This window comes from Nematostella vectensis, chromosome 2, assembly GCF_932526225.1.
Source record: "Nematostella vectensis chromosome 2, jaNemVect1.1, whole genome shotgun sequence".
NCBI lineage: Eukaryota > Metazoa > Cnidaria > Anthozoa > Actiniaria > Edwardsiidae > Nematostella > Nematostella vectensis.
In genome coordinates, this window is record NC_064035.1 from 13026420 (window position 1) to 13044147 (window position 17728).

General features: G+C 39.8%; 3 protein-coding genes across 7 annotated transcripts; 2 read left to right on the forward strand and 1 right to left on the reverse strand.

Annotated features, from left to right (window-relative positions):
- Window positions 1-557: 557 nt before the first annotated feature.
- On the reverse strand, window positions 558-6452 carry LOC5521751 (sodium-dependent phosphate transport protein 2B). 5 transcript variants are annotated; one of them, XR_004291059.2, is made up of 6 exons: window positions 6310-6452; window positions 6088-6211; window positions 5657-5929; window positions 3672-5412; window positions 2960-3009; window positions 558-2824 (listed from the first exon to the last, which is right to left on the reverse strand). XR_004291059.2 is itself a non-coding variant. In XM_032366838.2 (4 exons), exons 1-4 carry the CDS (start codon window positions 6382-6384, stop codon window positions 4043-4045), a joined length of 1842 nt encoding a protein of 613 aa, XP_032222729.2. In that variant the 5' UTR covers window positions 6385-6452; the 3' UTR covers window positions 558-4042. The 5 variants fall into 5 exon arrangements, 1 of the variants encoding a protein (XP_032222729.2); XR_007306578.1 differs by lacking the exon at window positions 2960-3009; XR_004291057.2 differs by having other exon boundaries at window positions 558-3009.
- A 1341-nt stretch (window positions 6453-7793) lies between these two features.
- On the forward strand, window positions 7794-10533 carry LOC5521752 (V-type proton ATPase subunit F). The gene is made up of 5 exons (XM_001641376.3): window positions 7794-7931; window positions 8004-8085; window positions 8708-8790; window positions 9030-9152; window positions 10149-10533. Exons 1-5 carry the CDS (start codon window positions 7851-7853, stop codon window positions 10176-10178), a joined length of 399 nt encoding a protein of 132 aa, XP_001641426.2. The 5' UTR covers window positions 7794-7850; the 3' UTR covers window positions 10179-10533.
- A 5224-nt stretch (window positions 10534-15757) lies between these two features.
- LOC5521647 (2-(hydroxymethyl)glutarate dehydrogenase) lies at window positions 15758-16798 on the forward strand. Its single transcript, XM_032367062.2, has one exon. It carries the CDS (start codon window positions 15758-15760, stop codon window positions 16796-16798), a length of 1041 nt encoding a protein of 346 aa, XP_032222953.1.
- The last annotated feature ends 930 nt before the right edge of the window (window positions 16799-17728 follow it).

Below are 17728 nucleotides of genomic sequence, written 5' to 3' on the forward strand. Positions count from 1 at the left end.
TCCCGTGAAGACTAGGGGCAATTAACCCAGGGTCCTCTCGGTTGATCAATTCAAATTGCTGACAGGCTGGTGAAAAAAAAAATCCTGTGGGGCACATCCACGCCCCTACAGGTCATTTCCCTATATGCCCCATCCCCTGCTACGGCCATTTAGTGGAGCTCTACAATCCACCCACCCTCGTTAACTGACCTCTTTGCATTGTTCCAAGGGTATTTCCCATCAAAATAGATCACTAAACATTTTTCAGCCAATTAAATTCTTGATAAGGTGATGTTCTTACTTGAGGCATACGTGGGATAACCCTGGTTGAAAAGAAAGCAGCACACTTCCAGAGATTTCAGAAATGAGACTAGTGGCAGACAAACTTGGCAAGTCCAGAATTATCACGAGGTTGATTTGTCAAATTCCTGAAAGCCAACATGTCTGAGACAACCATAGTTATAAGCCAAATACCAGCTAACAGCTTCACAAGACAACAGAGAAAAGTCATTGTTGCCTTTTACAAATTAATTTGGAGGCTCTGGTACCCAGGTTAAAGCAAGACGCATACAACAGCATAGATAGACATTTTTTTATTTCTCAAAACATACAGTATACACAAATCATACAGTACACAACATATTACACTTACCTGAGGTGTTTCGATTCAATAGACTTGATGCTTTAAAAATTTTTGGCAATTGGTATAACTAAAAAGACTACAGACAAGCTGTAAAAGGACTAGATCGTCTGCGTAGGTGTGGTATAGACAAGGCATAATTCAACACAAGGTTGAAAAAGTATGTGAATCGCCTCTGTGAAACATTAGTTGTGCTGATGTTTCGAGTGTTAGTCTTCTGTCGGAGCAGAAAAAAGGATTTTTATCTGGGTAGTCTCTAAAGATGTTACTCATACACTTGCATCTACTAATGAATTGCGCAGTGATAAAACAATCATTTGGTGTTATTAGTAGCATCAACACAAATGAATGATCAATCAAATGGTCTACTCTTACAGTAATAATAATTATCAATTTCAGCAGCAAAAAAAGAAAAAAAAAACTCGTCTCACGAACATTTTGCTGTACAGGGTGGATGTTTGTTCACAATGTACAACCATGGCCACCATGATAGTTTTAAAAAAATAGGCAAATAAAGATGGGAGAAAAGTACTATTTGATAGGCATGAAGTTCAATAGCCAACAATACTAGTTAGGCCGTTTTACAGTTAACACTCAAATCGTCAGCGCAACTGCTGTTTCACAGGTGTTCAACATACTTTTTCAACCTTGTGTCGAATCATAGCTTTGTTAGACCACGTCCATAAAAGGTAAGAAAAATAATGGACAAATTTTTTCTATGATCAATATCAAAATATTTTTTACAATTCAAAATGGCTCTGAATGTTGCAAATCACTAGATGAAAAATTTGTGCCTCCAAATGTCATTACAAAATGCAACTTGAATTTGTCGTCACCCACATACACTTAAAGTGTATTCTTGTGCCTAATTGTTGATCAATATAGTAAGAACGTGTAGAGGTTTCACTGTATTGCAGTATGCCCACGGGAAAACCAGACAAAATGTTCGTGTATCGAATATTTTCTTTAATTTGTGTACTGTATATATTTTATAAAGCCAATTTATTGTAGTTGTTGTCGTAGAGATTGATCTGGTTCTGTTTTAGCCGCGATTCATAACATTTTAGGCGATTTTCCTCCCTCATCTCGGTTCACCTCCTCCCCACTCGTAATAAAATACAACAGGGTAGGAAGCTCCCTAGCAATCACAACTTTGACTCTTCAAGGCAACTTTTTCGGCAGAAAACGGAAGCTTCTCCCTTCAAAATTCTATATGCCATAGAAGAATAGTTTCTAAACATCAATCAAAGAAAATTATCAAAAAGACCAGAATTTCACTGCAAAGTTGAAATTTATCGTTCTTCCAGGGTGCTGACAAAAGTCGCCCCCCCTCCCCCCCAGACACAATACAATGGTCACAGCGGTTGCCATGGCATTGCATTTTCTATTGTGTCTGGCCCCCAACCACACTCAGGGGAATGAGTTTGTCAGCACCCTGGAATAACGATAAATTTCAACTTTGCAGCGAAAAATTGCAGGGAAATTTTGGTCTTTAGGATTATTTTCTTCGAAAAACAAATTGAAGAAAATATTCGATACACAAACATTTCGAGGTTCCGCTATAAAAGGGAAAGCTCCTCCCACCCCCAGGCTCAAGAACAATCAGTTATCAATCAGCCGTCAATGAGTCAAGACAATTGCTCCGAGCGCTGAATCCAAATTTCATATTCAAAACCAAAATAAATTTCATTCATAGTTGTCCATCTAAAAATGTTTCTATCATAAAATAATGCTATACTAAGCTGTGTGCGCTCTAAAATACAAGCATTTCCATCACAGCGCGAGAATAATTTATGCAGGTGGGCTAGGTAATGGATAGCGCAAAATTTTGCACCGAAAAGGTGAGTGGACAGCAAATAACTAATTTATCAATCTCTTAAGAAAACTGTCTTGTTACCTGTGCAAAAATAATTTTATTCCAGCCGACTTAGACTCAGAGATAAGCAATTTTACAGTAGACTTGTAATTTGTGGCAGTGTTCTGGTTATAATTGCAAATTTGAGCCCGGGGACGGGAGGAGCTTTCCCTTTTAAAGGGGAACCTCGTGTTTTTAAAAAAAATGTCTTGAGGCAAAATCTTATTTGCAAATTTGTATTATCTTGTGTGGATGATCCCCAGAAAAATAACACTAGCCTTATTAATATGTATTTTTCTAGTAGACAAATTGGTATGTAAATAGCTCTGGTGTAGCCTGTCTACACAAACCTGAAAAGAAAATGGACTTCTGTAAGTAAACAGGTTCTAGTCATTAACATAAATAACATTTAGAGCAGTACCATAATATACAATTCAACAAAAAATAGTCTGTACATATAACACTTGACAATGCACCAAAAAGACCTTGTTGGAATGATTTGTTTAAAATCCTAGTCTTAATTCTTGATCCCCACCTGAAAAGAAATAAGTCTATCAATTATACATATTCTCTGAATTACCATAAAACTACCTTATAATTGTGGTGGCAAACTATCAGCAAGGGTATTCTATTTAAAGGGCCTAACCCATTGGTATGGGTGAATAAGTGAATGAGAATTAATGAACAATCTAAGCAGCCAACAACTATTCAGCTTTGAAAAATGGTTTTACATTAATTTCCTAAAAAAAAAAAAACACACACACAGGCACTTTCTATCTTCTGCACTCAATAACAAAGTTTGGAACTGACTGGTATTTCAAAGATTTCTAGTGAAGAATTCCAGCCAAAAATATCACATGTAGTTGAAACATTGTTTTTGCTAGGCTACCATTTCTTATCATAATCATAGAACCATGTAGTAACCAAAACAAATACTTTGAGCATTATGATACGCCAATTATACAGGGGCAGGTTTTTCTTGTTAGGCTATTGTGAGTATTATGATATCACCAATAACAATGTTCAAATCATTACACAAATCATGTTTATTTTATTGCAATGCCACCATGCGTTATGCTACCAAATTAATATAAAACTTACCTTAAATAATGTGAATCAAAGCCTGATAAGGCTTCAAAGTATGTTTTATTTTTTTTCTCATATAAATGTATATTATATTTTTCTATGAACACTTACATTATTAGAAGCAAACAATTTCTAAAAGACCACTTTAGAAGCAAACATTAGCATGTATTGCTGATATTTTGCTTTCTAAAGATCTTTTAGATAGCCATGTTTGCTAAATGCATGTAAACCATCCTATAAAGAAAGCAAAGCATGTAAATTAATAAATAACCCCACAAAAACAATGTTTTAACAATTATTCAAATATGAACTGTACTGTATGCATGTTTAAACATTATGTAAGTTCAAACTGAACAAAAAAAGGCTCCACATAATAAAGAGATAGTAAAGAAATCATGTATCAAAATAAATTAATATAATCTATTGCTATGCTTATCTTATTGATTTGGCATGTTTACATGCACTACCAAAACACACTTCTTCTATACACAGGTCTCCAAATCAGGGAGATCTTTAGTTCTTTTGATCCCACATCGCCCTTTGCTTATTTCACACACTTTGGTGATGACTTTGTCATGAGGCTCCAAAGAGCGTGTCCACTTGGGTGCCCATTCCCAGTCTTTCAGAACTTCTGGTAAAGCATTAGGGGCCCTGCGCTGCAGCAGACTTGTAACAAGTATGAACAAGAACAGTAGGAGAAGGGGAGCTGCAACACCAAGGAGGATCTGCCAACCGGCAAGGGAGAGGCCAAACACTGATGCAGGGAGAAGGAAGAATCCAAATATGAGGTAGGCCACAGCGAACCAACGGTAATCAGCAGTCTTGTTGCCCAGGGTCTTGGCAAAGTTGATGGGGACTCTGCGCATGCAGGGAATAGGGAACCACAGAAGAATACCAGAAATGTTGAAAAACAAGTGGCACAAGGCGATCTGGAGGGCTTTATCAAGTTGTCCTTGGTCACTTGCAAGGGCAGCCAAGATTCCAGTACCAGTGGTACCAATGTTAGCACCCAGGGTAAGGGGATAGGCACGCTCAATGGTGACAACACCAACACCAATCAGGGGGGTGAGAGCAGACGTGAAGATGGAACTTGACTGAACCAAGATAGTCATGGTGGCACCCACTAGCAAGGCAAAGTACCCAGTGAAGTGGTGAAATGGCTTGGGGAAGTCCGAGTTGACTGTGCGCTTGATGACTGCAGCAATCTGGCCCCTTAGCAGAGAGTGGAGGAGCTTGACAATCAGAACAAGGCAGGTACAGAGAATGAGGAGGGCAATTACCAGTAAAATGATTCCAACGGAGGTATCAGACAGCCCAGTGTCATAGAACAGGAACTTGCATGGGTTCTTGAGTTCTTTCGTAATGTTCATTGGTGCTGTTCTGTTGACTGCAACAGTGATGCCATTAACAGTCTCATTGATAAGGCTTGTGACATTTTCCAAGACAACTACACTTTCTTTACTGCAATAAGACTTAATCAAAGACTTGTCTTCAGCGCCTTTCTTTTGAAGTGCAATTTGGGTGATGACTTTCTTATCAAGCTGGATGACAAGCTGTGTAAATGGCTTAGTCAGTTTGGACAGGAATTCTGTTTTGTACCCCTTATTGGTTTTAAGATCCATGACCTTGACAAGGACACTTGTGAAGTGGAACAGGTAGTGAGAAACAACTTCCAGAGGTAGAAAGACCAGCACGGAGAGCCAATTAAAGATATCATGCACTGTAGCACCAGCAAAGGCTCTTCGGAACTCATTGCGCTCAGTAGCTTGGGCAAGGGACACAATTGTGTTGGTCACAGAGGTTCCAATGTTGGCACCCATGATAATAGGGATGGCAGGTCTCACGTCTATTACTGAAAAGAAATGACCAATTTCAATTTAAGGAACAGGAGCCTCCCCCCACCCACAATGAGGGACCAATTCACCCAGTTTTATTTAGTGGAGCCTTTTCAGAGTGAGCCCTGTGTTTGCTTTATAATTTTAAAAGAATTACAGAGCAAAAATTTTCTCTAAATCAAGTCGTGCGTGTAATCAATGATGAGCGCACATGGCATGAACTGGTGGCTGGAGTAAATGAAAAGATTAATTCGAACTTACTGGAAGAGGCGACCATGGCTACTACAATGGATGTTGTGGTGGATGAACTCTGAACAAGAACAGTCGCGAGTATTCCAATCATCAGTCCGGCAACAGGGTTGGTCAGAATCTTGTTCGAAGCAAACGCCTCTCCGGCCGCTTTTCCGCCAAGTAAACGAAACGCACTACTCAGGAAACTCAGCGAGCAGATGAACAGATACAGCAAACCAGTAAGCATGGCAAACTTGATGATCAAAAGCAGCACTCGCTTTAGTTTTCCAGAAGTTTCAAGCTCTGGGAAAAGAGAGAATAATGGAGATCAACAAAATGTATGTAAGTGCGCGCCAAAAAGTTGGCGCGCAAATCAGTCAAGGACCAAAAAAACCAAGAATTGTTAATAATCGGAATATAAGAGTGTAATAAAATTCAAAAAACTGTTTCCAGATACTTACCCGACCACTTGGGTCCAACACTCTTGAACGCAGGCAAGGCCCAAGGATCAAATTCCTCATTCTCGTCAGTTAGAACCAAACGACTTCCCGCTTCAATCGCGACTTCTACGTCCAGGCTCTTCTTCTACAATAATAAACAAATTGTATTTTTACGGTCTTAAAAACATGACAGCGACCAAGTAGAAACGCAGAGTGGCACATTCGTCTTTTTTTTTTCCTTACCGAAGACTCATTCTTACGAACACCAAGCAATTCTTCGCTCTGAATGTTTGAAAAAGCTAGTTTACCGTCCGCCATTTTTGGTGAACTGAAATCTGCCGGTATCTGATCGTAAATTTGAGCCACCACGCTATGACGTCACGCTAGAATTCAACCAATCACAGTGATGAGGATTGTTATTTATCTAAATTTGATTGGCCGAGAGAATAGCATGACATCTGTACATGTACGAGACACGTGCTTCCAAAGTCCATGATAACTTAGATTCATTTGGTATTCTTGAATAATTTTTTATGTCGCGTGGCATTTTTTCCATTGAATAGCGTAAGGTTATTGTCAAGGTTTCTTACCACTTCCTGGATCGTATCATGAGCCAAATTTTTGTCTGCCCTGAAGAAGTCTTATTAAAGACGAAAATTTAGCAGAGTAGCGTGCGTGCAGCCGGAAATAGTTGCATTATTATAAGCGTTTACCGGATGTACGCAGGCTATCGGCAGAGTCGAATATCAGTTTTTGGTGTATTCAACCAGCATAGTATCACGAAGATTATAAATGAAAGCCCTTTTCTTCAAGCCTTTATTTTACAACCAGAACTGAAACGGAGCATAAAACAGTGTATTTAATAATATAGAGAATTTTCTACTTGATCTATAAACCTATTTCTTCAAATGACGAAAAGCTTGATATAAACATGACGTTGTGTTTCGCGTGAAATCAAGCTAGTAAAAACCAGACAAACTGGTTAGCAGCAAGCCCTTGGAGGGGGAAGGAAGTTTGGGGGGAAGTGACGTGCGTAGACATTGATTTAGAAATGACACAGCTTATTTCGTGCCCGCATCTCGATACTCGTCTGAAATAAAATCCTTACACTAAATAATTATCGAAAGAGAAAAACACTGAAACCCCTAAGAACATGTTTTACTTTTATTGTGTCATGTAATTTAACAGACTCCGACGCTTCATAAGTTATGAACCCCTGCAATACACCAAAAACTGGTATTCTTCAGGGCATATGTCTGCCCCGAAGAAGTCTCATTAAAGACGAAAATTTGGCAGAGTCGAATACAGTTTTTGGTGTATTGTACTTATTCTTCTGTTTCACGAACACGTCTATTTGGGGGGATTTGGGCTTCCTCTGCACATGTATAACAATATCTTACTCATCATTTATAATATACAATCTCTTCCAGACTACATTGTAGATAAATACGTGTACGAATATTTTTGAGATTTTCAATATTTTATTTCATAGTAAAATTAACGCCTCACTTTATAACTTGTACAAATTTTTATGTGAGATTCACAACGTGATCACACACTGTGAGCTTGGCATCCCCGGAGACCCAGGACGATGACCCTAACGTTTCTCCCCGGTTTCCTTACCGACTAGAAATCTTTCGAAAAAATGTAGTGGATGCTTTGAACAATTAAGGTTCAAAGTCAAGACTACCTTCGGAGTTAGAAAAGAAACTCCCCGCCCCCTCCCCTTCCATCAATCAAGATGGGTGAAGACCACATGACCCATTTCCGGTCAGCAGTCTCCCATGACAAGAGGCAAGATGGCGGCCCATTCGGCAGTGACGGCAGGAGCAAAGGGTCGACTGATTGCCGTGATAGGCGACGAAGTACGTAGAATTAATCCTTAAATTTAAAAAGATAATGATCGATTCAGTCCGATGTGTTATTTGTTATTTTAGGATACATGTACTGGCTTTCTTCTGGGAGGAATTGGAGAGGTAAACGCTAAACGGCAAAAGAATTTCCTTGTCGTCCATAAGGGTTAGTTTTATTTTATTAATATGCCAATTTACCATTTTCAATATGAAAAAGTTGTATGGTAGGCTGCTCATCCATGGTGTACCACGAAGAGATGCCAAGTTTACAGGTTCCACTTGCCTGAGTGATTCATAATTAAGTAAAGCTTGTTGTAGAATTTCTTTCATAATTTGTCTATTAGTAAGTTACTTACTTATATAAAGTGAAATTATGAAATAAAAAGAGGTGGTGCCCATGCTCGTTTAGAAACTGTAATGACGCAAACATTTGCCATTTTAGCGCTAGAGAGCTTCTTTTTGGTGGATTTTGTGTCATCCAGGCACTTGCCTGCAATGGGTAAAAAAAAAACAAAATGTAAGAAAAGCCTTGAAACGGGAACGTCTTAATTTCAGTGCCCAGGCACCTCTAAAACACAAAATTTGGACTTCTGAGGAACAAACAATCAAAACAGCAGCAGAAATATCTAAATAAAGGGTGTGGGCGGGGGCGATGAACGTGTCTTTTTTTTTACTTGGCCTAATTGCTTTACTTTTTTAATGATATGGATATTGAAATATTTTATTAGTGTTTTAATAACAGGAATATGTTCATTTGTATAAAACATCATTGTTTAACAATATTGCAGATACCTCTGTGAGTGAAATTGAGAAAGCCTTTGAACAGTTTATCAACAGGGCAGATATTGCTATTTTACTCATCAATCAAAATGTGAGTTTTGACATTGTCTAATGAAGCAAACTCCATCTATTCATGACGGATTTTCCTGACAGCCACTTAAACCAGCCAAAAGCCAAAACATCTATCAAAATCTTATACAGAATGTTTAGAGGGTTCAAACCCCCTCTTGGGCTGCCTAGAAAAAAGTAATGTATGATAAATAATGGCACATATAGAATTTGTCTTTTGGATGCCCAATCCTCTAACTGGTGCTCTTTGTTCAACATCAGATTGCAGAGGAAATTCGCCATGTAATAGATGCTTATGAGAAAGCAATTCCTGCTGTGTTAGAAATTCCTTCTAAAGAGCAGCCATATGATCCATCCAAGGACTCCATTTTGAGAAGGGCTAAGGTGACTAGTTGTCTCATATTTTGTAGAATTATGTTCTATTATGTTATGATATTTCATAGTATTATGTTCATAAACATTTCATATTCCATAGCATTTTGTTCATAAAGATTATATATTATTGTATGGTATTGTGAATACAATTTCATTGCCATAGCATGCCTTGAAATACTGGGGGGTGGGGGTGATACAGAATCACTTATGAAAACTGCAGAAACAGCTAAGCCTTATCCTTATTGATAAAGAAAAGAACCTTTGTTAGAGCACTTGATTGCACTGGCCTGTACTGAAGTGATAACAATTTCCTAGATACATCTATTTATTGCCTGTGTTAATCATTTATCTCTCACCAAAAGTGAAGAAAGCATAGCCTAGACCTGTATAGTGTGTAGCAACTTTTAGTTGTACAGTTTTTTTTTTAACTAAAATTGAAATCACCTACAATTGCCAAGAAATGTATATCTGATAAACAAAATGAATAAATAACAAGGGGTGTAAAGACCCAGAAAAGTCTCTTTAATATAAAAGTACTACCTGTTATTTGTAAATGCAATATTTCCATCAAATCATAAAGCAGCACAAAGCGATTGGCCTTTTCATTTTACTTCAGAAGTTTGTTCTCTACATACCGTGAAGTTTTTGAACTAAAAAGTCCATTTATGCCGTGAAGACTGACATCTGAGCTTTCTTTGTTATTGTTTGTATCAACTTCACCTATGATAAAACCTGTAGCTTCCAAAAGGTGCAAATAGAAAGAAAATAGCCTGAAAAGTTGTCCAATTACTTGTTGTTGAATGTGGAAATATCAAACCTCTGCTTTGGCGCATCGACCTCGCAAAGCTTCAGTCGATACGCCAAAGCCTTAGTTTCATATTTCCTGGCATGACCTCACACTAGTTTGCACCAAATGTTATGCATTTTACAATTTGAAAAAAAAGACGAAAAATAAATAGAAACAAATTATCTGAATACCTGACCTATTCCTGTGTTTGTTTTTAGGGTTTGTTTAGTGCTGAAGACTTCAAGTAATAGGAAAAAGTGATCAGTTTAATATGCTTGTTGTATGCTCATTGAAAATACACATTCTTAAGTAGTAATGTTCATTTATTCCATTCACAAAATTTTACAAGGACTATTGTTCTATTAACCATGGATACATAAAAAAAAGTCGATAATAGCTAATGGGCGGCAATACGGCTCAATTAACCTCTGGTACACAAGATAGAACTGTCTACACCTGTCTTTGACTTCATGATACTATATGCAGCTAACAATTATTGTCCCATGGCATGGTATTGATAAAAAGGGGGTTTATTTGGTTCCATTCTGTTTCTATGTATACATTGTTTGAAATTGTCTGTAAATAAAGATTGCCAAAATGAAATGTTTTTTTCTTGTAGCATGACCTTATTTTAATGATATAACAAGAATCAGGAATTATATAAAAATGCATAACAATTTTATTTGGTTTATAATTTTAATATTTTACTTGAACCTTTTTAAATTTTTACTCCAACAGCTAAGGAAATATAATTGGTGTCAACCTTGCAGGTTGTAGAACCCAGAAAAGCTATTTATTTAGTCTTTTCATAGGTAGGACTTGGTGTCCTTGAGATTCTAAATGGGGTGGTATCATAGGCTGGTGTCTGGTCCCTTGCCAAGTTACAGGTGGGACTTGGTGGGGAGGAGAAACTAGGATGGTCTACTTACCAAGGAAGGATACTTATCAAGTATAAATGTTGCAGTGAGTGAGGCGATGTCAGTCTGTCCCCAAAAAGCAACTTATGACAACCAAACTTGGCAGGTGTCATGTATGTGTCAAGGGAGGTGCAAAACGGTGGGCACCGTCAATAATTACTTCACTAGAAATAAAAAAATGCTGACGTCGTCAAAATAAAAAATATTGATATTTTACGAAGGAGAAACATTCATATCTCTTGAAAGAAACATTGTTTCACAACCAAATTTGGCAGGTGTCATGTTTGTTTCAGGTGCAAAAATATGGTCACGTGATTTGTGACGTCATCGATGACATCACTAAAAGTTCGGGGCTAAAAGTAACCTATTATTCTACACTGCATCATTGTCGCATCGTATTAAGATTGAGGATAAATTTGGCGATTCGACACTGAACGCAGTGCGTGAAAAAAAAAAAGGCATAGAACACGGCTGGGTGGGCGGGTAAACAGCGTGCTGGCCTTAGTCACGTCTCGCCGAGCATATCCAGTATCAACCACCATTTAACCTATTTCCTCCCTGCAGTTGAGCAATTCGATAATTTATTCATATTCAGTAATCTTATATACTCTGCTCTAATGTATTCAGCGTGAATAGGTCCTTTATTGACATTTGCAATAAGAGCAGCCTCCATATAATGCTCAACTCCACGAGCAGGACAGATACGCCTGCGCACATCTTCTTATCCCAAACCTATCTGAAAGTGTCTCCTCGCGCCAGGGTAGAGGGGAATCGGATTTCTTCAAAACAACCAGTGAGCAATCTTGTTCTTAGAATCTCCTTTTAGAGTCGCCCTACAAGAAAACTGCCAGGGTCTCTAAAATTCAATTTATCGACATCAACCATCACTTCCCCTTTTTTCTACCCGTGTCGCCAGGTCAACCAACTGGTCGTTTCCTGTCACCCCCTGCGGGTCGGTACAGGGTTTCCTTGACTTTCACCCCAAGAAGACTTATTTGCCTTAAATTCCCCGGAAGATACTGCCATATCAAAAACAGTATCCTTCTCGCAAAAGTACAACCTCTTCTAAAGCGGAATAAACAAAAAAAGAACAATACCTCACTACCTGTGAAACTCCGTACGGACCCACAGAGGAGGACAGTTTTGACCCAGTACAACTGAGGGGCTGTTAAGGTAGCCTGTTTCAAAACTGTCGCCCCCCTCTGGGACCTGGAGGTAGTACACGAGTACATAGACATAGACTAAAACAAGATAATAAGGCTTGAGCTCATGCTTAATTATGTTGATAACATGTCATGTATTATCAATTCCACTCAATTCGTGTTATCCTTATTGCTTTGGGTGTAATCTACTCCTTTTCCACTCAATTCGTGTTATCCTTATTGCTTTGGGTGTAATCTACTCCTTAAAACTTTTTATGGCACCTTGCCGCCCTTGGCCTTACTGTCTTTTAATTAGTCAAAAGAGCAATCAACTAGTCAGCGTCGTGTTGCACATAATGATATTACTTTCGCACAAACATGGGATCCCTATGGCTAGCATCGCAGCTAAGAAGGAGCTCAGTACGGCTTCTCATTTTCCCGTACATGAAATAGCTTGCATTAAGTTCTGTTTCTGTCCTGTCCCATCTCCATGTTGGTCGGTTACATGCTTCATACAAAGAATTTGCTTGACACGCACTTGTCCCCGCCCTGGTATACCAGGCTTCATAAATTCACATGACAAACTCTTGCGCCGGTTTTGAACCAGTGTGATTCTGGTTCCTTATTCGCAGTCCCTTATTCGTCTGTTTCCTTATTCGCTCAGTTCCTTATTCAAATCCGGGGGGTACTTACATGATACCTTTTAATTTTCAGAACAAGTCCAACAGCATTTTCGTCGGGTTTTCGCGAATAAGGAAATGGAATCTCCCAACGTCCGATTTCGTTTTACGACTTATCCGAATAAGGAATAGACTATGAAGAGGATTGTCAGTGTTTGCTCATCATTTCTCAATAAAGGAAATGAAATTTCATAACGCCCGATTTCGCTTTAACGACTCCTTTCGAAAGAGTTCTCGAAAAAGGAAATGGTATTTCATAACTCCTGATCTCGTTTTAACTACTTATCCGAATAAGGAATAGACTAAAAAGAGGGTCGTTTGTGTTTTCTAAACATTTCTTTAATAAGGAAATGGTATTTCATAACGCCTGATTTCGTGTTAACTACTTATCCGAATAAGGAATAGACTAAAAAGATGGTCGTTTGTGTTTTCTAAACATTTCTCGAATAAGGAAATGGTATTTCATAACGCCTGATTTCGTTTTTTAAAACGAAAAACTTCTTATCCGAATAAGAAATAAACTGTGAAGAGGATTGTCAGTGTTTGCTCATCATTTCTCAATAAAGGAAAGGAAATTTCATAACGCCCGATTTCGCTTAAACGACTCCTTTCAAAAGAGTTCTCGAAAAAGGAAATATAAAATACCATTTCCTTATTCGAGAAATGTTTAGAAAACACTAATGTCCCTCTTTTTAGTCTATTCCTTATTCGGATAAGTAGAAAACGAAATCAGGCGTTATGAAATACCATTTCCTTATTCGAGAAATGTTAAGAAAACACCAACGATCCTCTTTTTAGTCTATTCCTTATTCGGATAAGTAGTTAAAACGAAATCAGGCGTTATGAAATACCATTTACTTTTTCGAGAAATGTTTAGAAAACAATAACGACCCTCTTTTTAGTATATTCCTTATTCGGATAAGTAGTTAAAACGAAATCAGGCGTTATGAAATACCATTTCCTTATTCGAGAAATGTTTAGAAAACACTAACGACCCTCTTTTTAGTCAATTCCCCATTCGGATAAGTAGTTAAAACGAAATCAGGCGTTATGAAATACCATTTCCTTATTCGAGAAATGTTTAGAAAACACTAACGACCCTCTTTATAGTCTATTCATTATTCGGATAAGTAGTTAAAACAAGATCGGAAGTTATGAAATACCATTTCCTTTTTCGAGAACTCTTTCGAAAGGAGTCGTTAAAGCGAAATCGGGCGTTATGAAATTTCATTTCCTTTATTGAGAAATGATGAGGAAACACTGACAATCCTCTTCATAGTCTATTCCTTATTCGGATAAGTCGTAAAACGAAATCGGACGTTGGGAGATTCCATTTCCTTATTCGCGAAGACTAACTTGAATAAGGAACAGTTCCCTATTCGTGTCTCTGCCCTAATCTATTTGTTTATCTTGTAGCCAAGGTGTTAATTGACAACAAGCACAATCGGTCAAATTGTGGTTTTGTTTGCAAGGTCAAATTCCTTCTACACGCGTACGTAGTAAAGTTAAGCGTGAATATTTCTCCTCTAAATATATAAACGCGTTTGGAAAGAAAGCCCAAGATACAAATACATTTATTAGATAAGAGGTAGATTTCCTTTCTTTTGCTAGATTCATTTGTGAAAGCGATTGCACGCATTGCGTAATTTGACCTTTTGTAGCATATAGAGTCTCATGTTCACAGCTGAATTGAAATGTATCATGTAAGTACCCCCTCAACTCATTACACGTAATTTACATTACAAACTCTTGTTCCGCCGTACTATAAAGACTCGCGTGACAAACTTTTGTTCCGATCATACTGTATATAAACTCTTGCATCTGCCTCATGATATATAAACTTGCGTGACGAACTCTCACCCCCATCATACTATACATAGTCTTGCGTTACGAACTCTCGTCCCCACCAGTACATAGTCTCGCGTGACGAACCCTCGCCCCCGCCTGTAAATAAAATCGCGTGACGAGATGTCGTCCCCGCCTGTACATTAACTCGCGTGACGAACTCTCGTCCCCGCCTGTACATAGCCTTGCGTGACAAACTCTCGTCCCGCCAGTACATAGCCTCGCGTGAAAAACTCTCGTCCCGCCTGTACATAGCCTCGCGTGACGAACTCTCGTCCCCGCCTGTACATAGACTCGCGTGAAGAGCTCTTGTCCCGCCTGTACATAGACTCGCGTGAAGAGCTCTTGTCCCGCCAGTACATAGCCTCGCGTGACGAACTCTCGTCCCCGCCTATACATAGCCTTGCGTGACGAACTCTCGTCCCCGCCTGTACATAGCCTTGCGTGACGAACTTTCTACCCCGCCTGTTCATATACCCGCGTGACGAACTCTCGTCTCCACCTCTGCATAGACCCGCGTGACAAACTCTTGTCCCGCCTGTACATAATCTCGCGTGACGAACTCTCGTCCCGCCTGTACATAGACTCGCGTGATGAACTCTTGTCCCCGCCTGTACATAGACTCGCGTGACGAGCTCTTGTCCCGCCTGTACATAAATTCGCGTGACGAACTCTCGTCCCGCCTGTACATAGACCCGCGTGACGAACTCTCGTCCCCGCCTGTACATAGACTCGCGTGACGAACTCTTGTCCCGCCTGTACATAGACTCGCGTGATGAACTCTTATCCCGCCTGTACATAGACTCGCGTGAGGAACTCTTGTCCCCGCCTGTACATAGCCTTGCGTGACGAACTCTCGTCCTTGCCATACAATACATAGATTTACGTAGCAAAATTCTTGTCTCCGCATTGGTGTGTTCACAAAGGCTTGCAACACGAGCAAGGACATCAACATTAGCTACTAAATATTAAACTTCAGCCATCTAAATGAAACAGTATTCATAGAAACAAGAAGATGATAATGGTAGACGAGTTAAAGCAAAATTAATCGAAACGGTACAACAACGATATAAATTTAGAGCAGACCAAGCATTTACCGTTCACCTCGCTGCAGTTGAGCAATTCCATAATTTATTCATATTCACTAATCTTATATACTCTGCTCTAATGTATTCAGCGTGAATAGTTCGCTAGAGAATTTGATCCTGCACGACGGGATCTGGACCCCTGAAGCTCCCTCACGATGAATGGAGCACGGTTTTTGGCTAGAAATGCTTTTCTTTGGAGAGCGGCCTTTTCCATGTCTACTTCAGCGAGTCCACGTACTGTCGGACTCGTCGGTACGGGAAATGTTGGTTCAGCTGTTGCAGTTGGGCTCAGGAAAATCGATGTATCGGTGAAAGCATTCGACCTTCAGCAAAACAATTACAACTTTCTTGAAAGCACCGGTACTACACTAGTAAACTCGCCAGAGGAAGTGACAAAAGATGTCGATGTTCTTATTACAGCTCTGCCGAAACCCCAGCACGTCAAGTCCGCTCTTGAGGATACTGGGATGCTGTCGATGCTCAAAGAGGGAAGTGTCTGGATCGATCACACCACTACAGACTACAACGAGACCATACGGCTTGGAGAGCTTGCTACAAGCAAGGGGGTGCACGCCGTTGAAGCCCCCCTAACTGGCGGAGTGAGCCTACTCAAGCAAGGGCTCATGACAGTGTTTGTTGGTGGAGAAGAAAAAGTCGTGCAGGATGTCAAACCGTTAATGGATTCTTACACGGCGACCTTTCTGTACTTCGGTCCACTTGGGAAAGCGACCGTAGCCAAAGTGATCAGTAACATGCTATGTGCTGCACATCTCGTAGCTGCCGGGGAAGCGCTCATGCTCGCGAAGAAAGCAGGTTTAGATATGAGTAATTTCTTTGACGGAATCCGTTATAGTGCTGGAAACTCGTACGTTTTTGAAACGGAAGTACCACTTATGTTCAATGGAAGCTATGACCCAGATTTCACCATTGATCTACATTGCAAAGATTTAGCCCTCGGCCGGGAGATCGCCACTTCTAATGACTCTCCACTAGAGCTACTAGGGCTGACCGAAGATATCTATAGAAGAGCTATGGAGAAGTACGGGAAAGATGTGGGCTCCAGTTTCCCTGCCAAAATGTTGGAAGATGATACAGGGATCTCGCAACAGCAACCAGGCTGGGAAAAATGGTCTTACACCATGGAGCGAGTGAGCGGCGGAGGGATTGGCGTGGTCCATAGAAACCGCGGGAAATGAGGCAGTGGAATGGACGAATGGGTAGCAGTTGGCCGGACAGACTACAGGAAGTACCGATAATTAATTTTCACACATAAAATAAATGTTTGTAAAAAATGTTTTTTTTTTCTTATTTTCTTCCTTTTTGTTTGGGATGAGGATGGGGGGGGGGGGGGGGGGGGAAGGAGAGTAATAATAGTATTAACCTGAGCATCAGGCCCTCCTATGTTTCTTTCGCGCCGGCGAGAAACAAGACAAGGGCCTGATACAAGTACTGTTCAAATCGCATGTTCTCATGCAGGATTCCGGCATGGCTCCAGATTGGTCGAAAAAACAAAGGGTACTCGAATGGGACGCGCTGATTGGTTCAGCTATATATAGTACCCTGTCCCGTCGACTGCTCGTTCTCAGAGTAATGGCGGACTCCAGAAGTGCTTTTGACCTTGCGTTAGCAGAACCAGAGAAATCGTTTTCTTAACATTGAAAAAAAAAAGTTTTTCCTCTCTTCATTTTCTTCGGAAAATTCCCGCCTGATACTCAGGTTAGATGTTCAAATGTTTTGCCCAGGTCGTTCGTTGCGTGTGTTTATTTCTCATTGGACGGTATCGTTTTTCGAAGCGAAGATCTACTAGTTATATCAAAGGCGCTGGATGTCATAGAAGCTGCTTAATACTACGGACATCATAAGTAGTAGCTATCAAATTTTTAGCCAGACCAGGCGCCGAATATTCGAGAAATTTGTCTGTGAGAGCACGAAGAATGCTTGGGATTGTTTGCGGCACTTCCCGCGAGTTGTTGATCTTGTGAGCTTATCAAATAATGTCATTTGTGTTCAAGCAGCGGTTTGTCTATTTAGACAAAAAAGCCTGTAGTAAATTGGTAATGTGAATATCCTGTTGTAAGTTAGTGATGTGTGGATCTGCAGTCATATCGTAAATCTCCTGATCCGTG

Excerpts from the sequence above, each read along its gene's own strand:
- LOC5521751 (XM_032366838.2), bottom strand. The coding sequence starts at position 6,384 with ATGGCGGACGGTAAACTAGCTTTTTCAAACATTCAGAGCGAAGAATTG. Across the intron at positions 6,212-6,309 it reads TTCGTAAGAATGAGTCTTCG|AAGAAGAGCCTGGACGTAGA; the intron begins GTAAGGAAAAAA and ends TTATTATTGTAG. Across the intron at positions 5,930-6,087 it reads TGTTGGACCCAAGTGGTCGG|AGCTTGAAACTTCTGGAAAA; the intron begins GTAAGTATCTGG and ends CTCTTTTCCCAG.
- LOC5521752 (XM_001641376.3), top strand. The coding sequence starts at position 7,851 with ATGACAAGAGGCAAGATGGCGGCCCATTCGGCAGTGACGGCAGGAGCA. Across the intron at positions 7,932-8,003 it reads TTGCCGTGATAGGCGACGAA|GATACATGTACTGGCTTTCT; the intron begins GTACGTAGAATT and ends TTGTTATTTTAG. Across the intron at positions 9,153-10,148 it reads CCATTTTGAGAAGGGCTAAG|GGTTTGTTTAGTGCTGAAGA; the intron begins GTGACTAGTTGT and ends GTTTGTTTTTAG.
- LOC5521647 (XM_032367062.2), top strand. The coding sequence starts at position 15,758 with ATGAATGGAGCACGGTTTTTGGCTAGAAATGCTTTTCTTTGGAGAGCG.